The sequence below is a fragment of the Colobus angolensis genome, unplaced genomic scaffold (assembly GCF_000951035.1).
Source record: "Colobus angolensis palliatus isolate OR3802 unplaced genomic scaffold, Cang.pa_1.0 Scaffold1, whole genome shotgun sequence".
Taxonomy (NCBI): Eukaryota; Metazoa; Chordata; class Mammalia; order Primates; family Cercopithecidae; genus Colobus; species Colobus angolensis.
In genome coordinates, this window is record NW_012110918.1 from 10,024,801 (window position 1) to 10,032,391 (window position 7,591).

The following is a 7,591-nucleotide window of genomic DNA, read 5'->3' on the forward strand; positions in this document are numbered from 1 at the left end:
TGGTACCAGCCCACCGCCGGGCCCGCGCCTCCCGCCAGGTGCGCGCGCATGTAGTCGGCCACGCCGCGCTGCAGGGAGGCCACGCCGTACTTGGTGGCCAACCTGTGCAGGGGGATGGCCTGGGTCAGCAGCACGGTCAGCTCCCCGCAGTACAGGTACCTGCGGGAGAGACCGAGAGGTGGGGTGGGGTCAGGGCGGTACCCACCTCCCAGCATAGCTTTTTCTGAGTCCACAGGGGACCCGGCCTGGAGTTGGAGCTTCACGGTTCAGGAGCAAACACAGTGGAAGCCCCACCCTGAGGCTTCCCATGTTTTCCTTTCAAGGACCCTTCCAGGCCATTCTTACTTCACAGGCTCTTCTTTTCCGTTTCCGTGGTGTTGTAGAAATTGCCTGCCTTGACTCTGCCTGTACTAGGCCTGCAGCAAAACAGATGTGGCTGTTTTGCCTGGAACAAAACAGATGTGGCTCCTGCCGTTGGAGTTTACAGTCTGGTTGGGATCCATGGCCTGCCTTCTCCTCGCCATGAGTCTGGGCAAGTCACTTAACTTCAGTGAACCTTAGGTTAAACAATCATCTAGGAAAGGGGGAGTGGCACACACCCCTCAGGGTTATTGTGGCAACCAGAGGAGAATAAAGAATCTTGCTACAGGCCAGGTGGGTGCCAGCGGCTCACACCTGGAATCTCAGCACTTTGGAAGGCCAACATAGGAGGACTGCTTGAGGCCAGGAGTTCAAGACCAGCTTGGGCAACATAGCGAGACCCTATCTCTACAAAAAAAAAAAAGTTAAAACATTAGTCATGCTTGGTGGTGCACACTTGTAGTCCCAGCTGCTTGGGAGTCTGAGTCAGGAAGATAGCTTCAGCCCAGGAGTTCAAGGCTGCCGTGAGCTCCAGCTTTTTTTGTTTTGTTTTGTTTTGAGATGGAGTCTTTCTCTGTTGCCCAGGTTGGTCTCAAACTCCCGGACTTGAGCAGTCCTACCACCTTGGCCTCCCGAAGTCCTGGGAATGCAGGTGTGAGCCCCCATTTCTTTTTTGCAACCTCGCCTTTCTTTTTCCTCTCCTACTGTTGATGATCACTTGTGCTGAGTCTCTCTCCCTCTCACTTCATCTCCTGCTGTCCCGCTGCTCACCCTTCCTGCCAGTTCCCACTGGCACGCAGCACCACACTTGCCCCATAGGAGTGTGACAGCCACTGCCAGCTCTCTTCCCCAACATCCATTTCTCCCTTTTCCCCTGCGTGATTGCCTCTGGGAATAAAAGACCACATTCCCCAGGCTCCCTGATAGTGGGCATGGCCATGTGACTAACTGCTGGTCAATGGGCACAGTTTGGGATTTGCAGGAAGGCTGGTTAAATGCAACTGATTCAGGATAACAGGACGACCCTTTTTGCCCTTCTGTCTTATCCCCCTTCCTGTTGCCTGGAACTTGGAAGCAATGTATGGAATTCTGCAGGCATCTCGTCTGAGCCGTTAGAACAGAGTTACTTTCTTAGACACTAGTGTGAACGGCACTCCCTGTGCAGCACCATGGCAGGACGCAGGAGGTGGAGAGAGCCGTCTAACTTTTTCAGCTCCCTAGCCCTGTGGTTCCAAACCTGGCCAAACACCAAAACCACAGAGATGCTTTAAAATAAAAAATATTCCTCTATAATGGAATATTTAGGAAAATAAAAAGTAAATAAATAAAATAACATAAAAAATGATTGCTGGCCCTAACCCTAGACCTGAAACTGATGATCCAGGTTGGGACCCATGAAACTAGTTTTTTTGTTTGGTTGGTTGGTTGGTTGGTTGGTTGGCTGGTTTTTTTTGAGACAGAATCCTGCTCTGTCGCCCAGGCTGGAGTCTAGTGGCACGATCTCAGCTCACTGCAAACCCAAACTCCGCCTCCCAGGTTCAAGCGATTCTCCTGCCTTAGCCTCCCGAATAGCTGGGATTACAGTTGCACGCCACCACACCCAGCTAATTTTCTGTATTTTTAGTAGAGACAGGGTATCACCATGTTGGGCAGGCTGGTCTTGAACTCCTGACCTCAGGTGATCTGCCTGCTTTGGCCTCCCAAATTGCTGGGATTACAGGCATGAGCCACCGTGCCCAGCCCCAAAACTGTAGTTTTTAAAAGCTGTCCCATGGCCAGGTTTGGAAACAGCTCTGAGGGGATTACCAGGAACCGAAAGTGACATCAAACTGTGCAGATGACATGGGTAAAAACAGGGAGCTGTACAGTGGAAGAAGGGATGCAGGGGTCACTGTCATCCCAGTGATGTCCGGGGAAACAGACATAACCACCTCTAAGGGCCTGGGCTTCCCTGACCCTGTAGGTGGAGGAGCCGGGGGCTGAGGAAGGGATGAAGCCCCCCCCAGTCTTCCCCGTCCCACCTGATGAACTTGTCGAAGACCGCGGCGCAGTCCCGCGGCTCCTGCAGCACCGCCTCGCTCTGGTTACTCAGCAGCTCCCGGAACAGCTCGCTGTGCAGTCCCAGCAGCAGGCGGTGGGCGTGGAAGACCCGGACCTCGTCGGTGCCCGCAGCCTGCACCCGCAGAACCACGTCACTGGCATTGCCCTGTCGCAGCAGCTCCTGCAAGCGCTGGAGCACCGCCTGGGAGTGGTTGATGGAGGTGCCAGCTGCCTCTCCGCCAACATCGGCTCTCTGGGCTGCAGCAGGGAGGAACACAGCACAGCCTGAGAGGGCGCCCAGGCCCAGGACCTCAGTCGGGGGTGGAGAGCGACCAGCTGGAGACATATGCATGGGTGTGAGCAGAGGGCAAGGTGGGCCTAGGCAGACTGTGTGGGCACACCTGTTTGTGCCCACGAGGCGCGTGGATGCATCTGTGACACACAAACACATCCTGGGTGGGAAGGTCATGCCAGTGCAAACCCCAAGAGGATGCTCTTGGACGCGGTGCATTCAGGCAGGGAGAGGTTGTGCTCAGGTTTGGGACAACATGCCCAGAACTCATTTCCGTGCTGCCAGCTCCCCAGGCAAGGGCTGAGGAAACCCGTGGTCCCACCCTTCTCACCTCCTAAAGAATTGTCCATCTAACCCCTTGGTGCCTTCACTAACAAATTGTCCATCTAACCCCTTGGTGCCTTCACTAACAAATATTTACTGAGCGCTTACTATATGCTAAACATTCTCCTAAGAGCTTGGGATATAGCAGTGGACAAAGCAAGCCAAGTTCTTATGCTCATAAAAGCACAAACTGACATATCAGACAGGTAAGACGCACACAAATAAGCACTCCAGTTTTAAAGGAGCCAGCCAGGGAACCAGTGCCAAGGCGGGATCCAGCCCTGCAAAGGCCCTTGAAGGGAATGAGCCTGGGTTACTGGGAGCAGAGAGAGTGTTAGGGAGGCCAGAGCAGTGGCAGGAGAGAGGGGCGGGTGTGCGATGAGGCTGCAGGTGTGGAAGGGAAGCTGTTTTCCAGGCCCAGCCCTTCCCTCCTGGGTCCTGATCTCTGAGACAGAAGCCCATTTTTTGTGGGTGGCCAGCGGGGGACAGGAGAAAGTGCTAAGGGCCAGCTGGTGCTGGAACAGAACTTCCTGGGTAACTGAGCATCGAGGCTGGCTAGGCCTGCCCTTTTCTCATGCTCCAGGGATGCCCTGACAGTCAGATGGGGATGTGCACTCAGTTACAGAAACTGTCAGCAGCTTTCCCAAGCCGAGAACAGCAAGGGGAGCCTTGCAGAGGGAGGTGGGCGGGGGCCTGATAGCAGCAGATGGGCCCCGGCCACATGCGCACGCACAGCACACGCAGGCCCGTGGTGCACACAGGAGAGAAGGCTCACACGGGAGCAGAGCATCTGTGCATGAGAGAGGGAGGCCAAGGGAGAAAGGGAGGGTGAGAGAGAAGCGGGTAGTGCATTTCCCAGCCCTGCCTCCCCCAGCTGTCACTTTGAAGGACCTGAATGCTGATGGTGTCCCCATTCAGCCTCTGTCCAGGACAATGGGCAATGGAGGGTCCTTTTGTTCTTAAGACCCCTGCCCGCCTGCCTGCCCGGCCCCTCCTTCCTTCAGAGTCCGTGGAGCTGTCCAGTCCACCCCGTGCTCTCTCCAGCAGCTGGACACCGCCCCCTCCCGGCCGGCTGCGTGCAGCCAGCGCTGGGACGTCCTGCTGCTCCACCCTGCCCCGCACCTGGCCCACTGCCCACTCACCTGCACGGGTGACCAGGCCCACCAAGGTCAGCATGGCCCAGAAGCTGCCCCAGGACCCAGGCTTGGAGTAGCCTCTCCTAGGCATCTTTGTGCTCAGCCCCCAAGTCCACTGGAGGGGTGTGAAGCCCAGACCACTCTGCTCACATCCCTCTTCCTTATATAGGATCCAGCACAAGGGGACGGCACCCCCCTTCCTGCCTGGCCTCCCTCCCCCACTCAGCCTCCTCCATGGATTGGTGGAAACTGGCCCCAGCTGTTGCCCAGGCAACCACTTAAGCCAGAGAGCTGCAGCCCCGGGGGCTATTGTGCTGCCTGTGGGCCCCCAAGGGGAACAGATCCGGAACCCTCCTCCCCCAATCTCCTTACCACCCAGCAGGGCTAGCCGTGCCTCTCCCTGGAAAGTTTCAGGCTCTCTGGAGAATAGGCGAGGGGCTCCAGGACCACTGGCAGCCATTGGCCTCCCCCAACCCCAGGCCTCAGCCCTGGCACGGAGCGCACTTGGCAGCGTCGTGGCTGGAGCACCATGGTGAGCCGGCTGCAAAGGAAGGGCCTGGAAGAGGAGAGGAGAGGAGAGGCGGCTGAGGCTCCCACCCCTCCCCCACTCCCATTTGGGGTGGGTCAGCTCCTCGGAGCAAAGCTCAGGGGTCTCTCGAATAGGGGCCCATGGGCAACTGGTATCAGTTTCATATTCTTTGTTGAAGAAGGTTCCTGGAAGTGCTGTGGGGAGGGTGATGGGCTGGCAGGAAAGTTCCGTAGGGACTAGGACTGTCACCTCCCCCAGGGGCAAGCTGAGCCAGGTGGCAGGGCTGGGCATAGAGCAGATGCACCCTGCCCCGTGTACCACTGCATGGGCGACCCCTGCCCAGAGCGGAGCGGGCCACCTTCCAGCTCTGCGCTCCAGCCAACCCAAGGCTGGGTGCTGTCTGCCCTGCTGTTTCCTGACTTGAATTCTCCTTCTCCAAGTGGCCTCAGGCCTCTGAGTTCACCTCCTTGGAAGGCTTCTTTTACCAGCGTCTGTCTTCTTTCCAACTGTAATTTTTCCTTTTCCAGAGTTCCGAGGAGGCATGCTGCAGGCCTGGTGTCTCACTCCCACTGTAGGGAGACTGAGGCAGGGAGCTAGGTTGCAGTCTCAGTTGGGTTAGTGCAGAGGAGTGCTCTTCTAAAAACAAAGGCAGTCCGGGCGCGGTGGCTCAAGCCTGTAATCCCAGCACTTTGGGAGGCCGAGACGGGTGGATCACGAGGTCAGGAGATCAAGACCATCCTGGCTAACACGGTGAAACCCCGTCTCTACTAAAAATACAAAAAAAACTAGCCGGGCGAGGTGGCGGGCGCCTGTAGTCCCAGCAACTCAGGAGGCTGAGGCAGGAGAATGGCGTAAACCCGGGAGGCGGAGCTTGCAGTGAGCTGAGATCTGGCCACTGCACTCCAGCCTGGGTGACAGAGCCAGACTCCATCTCAAAAAAAAAAAACAAAGGCAACAGAGAGAGGAAAGTGAGGTCTAGAGCTCAGCGGAAGCGTGTGCGTGCGTGTGTGTGTGTGTGTGTGTGTGTTTATGTGTGGCGGCATGCTGTGAGTCCTCACCTTTGCAGGGAGCCAGCAGGGTCTGCCCCAGCTCTTCGTGGGAGGGAGTCTTCTGAGCTTGGCTAACTGAAGTGGGTGGCTCCCAAGGGATCTGACTGGAGGCAGGGCTCTGGGTTGGGGATGAATGGAATCTTCCTCTCCCTGGCTCTCTGGATCCCAGGGGCCAGCTCGATGCATTGATTTCTGCCTCTGGCTGGCACAGAGACCCAACAGCTCCACCCCCTCTCTGGAGCCACAGAGAGAGCAAGAACTGGGTCTGGCACCTGCCTCGTCCGGGTTGGCAGAGTTGGAGGTCTCCAGCCCAGCGGAAACCCCTCCGGCTGCCCTGACTTTCATGCCTGGCTCCCCTCGTCCAGATCCACTATCCCTTGCCCACTGGCTGCCCGCCTGCCCTTCCCATGGGCTGTACCATGTCCTGGCTCAACCCAGCAAGTCCGAGTCTCCACGCAGCAGGGCAGCCCTTGTCCCTGAAGGCATCCCAGCTTCCAAGCACAGTGCTTTCAATAGGAATGTTATTGATGATAAAAGAACCCACTACTCAGAAAACTGTCGTTTGATATTTGTGCCTCTCAACTCCAGCCTCCTTCAGCCTCTGCATCAGTCATTCTTTGTTTTGTTTTGCTTTTCCAGAGGCAGAATCTCTGTCACCAAGGCTGGAGTGCAGTGACTCAATCATAGCTCACTGCAGCCTCAAACTCCTAGGCCCAAGCGATCCTCCTGCCTCAGCCTCCCAAGTAGCTGCGACACAGGCAGTGCCACCATGCCCAGCTAATTTTGTATCAGTCATTCTTGAAGGGTAGCCACCTGCATTAGAATCTCCCATGTTCCACCTTGGAACCAGAATTTTCAGGGGCAGGGTCTGGCTGTCTGTATTTTCTAAGTACTCCCAGACAATTGTTACACGCTCCCCAAGACAAGCTCTACCTACTAGAGTTAGATTAGTGGCATTTCAAGTGTGAAGGAAGCTGGGAGGCCCTGGATCATCAAGAAGACCCGGGAGAGTCACCTCTGACTCCCCATCTCTGGCAGGCCCCACCTCCCATTATTTCTAACCTCCCTTATCCCTGGCCCTCTTCGAATGATTTAGAAACTAGCTTTCCACATAGAGGCATGCTCTGTTCTCATTTTCTTAGCACTGCTGGAGTGTCTGTATGTGTGTGTGTGTGTGATGCATATACACACGTGTATGCAGTGTGTGTGTGCATGTGCATGTTTGTGTGTACGTGTTGTATGTGCATGCATATTTGTGTGGATATGTGTGTGTGGTGTGTGTACCTGCATGTTTATGTATGGGAGGGTGTCCTGGGGCAGGAGAGAGGAAGCCAGGTGTTTGCCCTGAGCAGTCTTTTTTATTTTTCTTTTGAGATGGAGCCTCACTTTGTCGCTCAGGCTGGAGTGCAGTGGCGCCATCTCAACTCACTGCAACTGCCACCTTTTGGGTTCAAGCAATTCTCCTGCCTCAGCCTCCTGTGTAGCTGGGATTACGGGTGTGCACTCCTATGCCCAGCTAATTTTTGTATTTTTAGTAGAGACAAGGTTTCACCATGTTGGCCAGGCTGGTCTCGAACTCCTGGCCTCAGGTGATCCTCCCACCTTGGGCATCCCAAAGTGCTGGGATTACAGGCATGGGCCACAGTGCTTGGCCAAGTCTTTGAGAGGAAGGATCTGCAGCACTGCATATATATGTATATACACACACATATATATGTAGATATATATACACATGTATATACATACACATATTTATATATACACACACATATACATATATACACACACATATACACACATATATATACACATACACATACACACATATATACACACACATATATATGTAGATATATATACA

The 7,591-nt window shown here is 55.1% G+C and overlaps 2 protein-coding genes across 2 annotated transcripts in view; both read right to left on the reverse strand.

The window, feature by feature from the left end:
• Positions 1 to 4,285, reverse strand: part of BTBD17 (BTB (POZ) domain containing 17) — a 6,048-nt gene extending 1,763 nt beyond the window's left edge. The window contains exons 1-3 of the mRNA XM_011932350.1: positions 4,159 to 4,285; positions 2,382 to 2,658; positions 7 to 159 (exon numbers count right to left, since the gene is read on the reverse strand). Coding sequence (XP_011787740.1) covers positions 7 to 159; positions 2,382 to 2,658; positions 4,159 to 4,243 — 515 coding nt within the window. The 5' untranslated portion in view covers positions 4,244 to 4,285. The remainder of the gene's footprint in view (positions 1 to 6; positions 160 to 2,381; positions 2,659 to 4,158) is intronic.
• A 240-nt stretch (positions 4,286 to 4,525) lies between these two features.
• Positions 4,526 to 7,591, reverse strand: part of LOC105504833 — a 5,853-nt gene continuing 2,787 nt past the window's right edge. The window contains exons 3-5 of the mRNA XM_011932458.1: positions 5,740 to 5,965; positions 5,167 to 5,317; positions 4,526 to 4,708 (exon numbers count right to left, since the gene is read on the reverse strand). Of these exons, the coding sequence (XP_011787848.1) occupies positions 4,537 to 4,708; positions 5,167 to 5,317; positions 5,740 to 5,965 (549 nt within the window). The 3' untranslated portion in view covers positions 4,526 to 4,536. The remainder of the gene's footprint in view (positions 4,709 to 5,166; positions 5,318 to 5,739; positions 5,966 to 7,591) is intronic.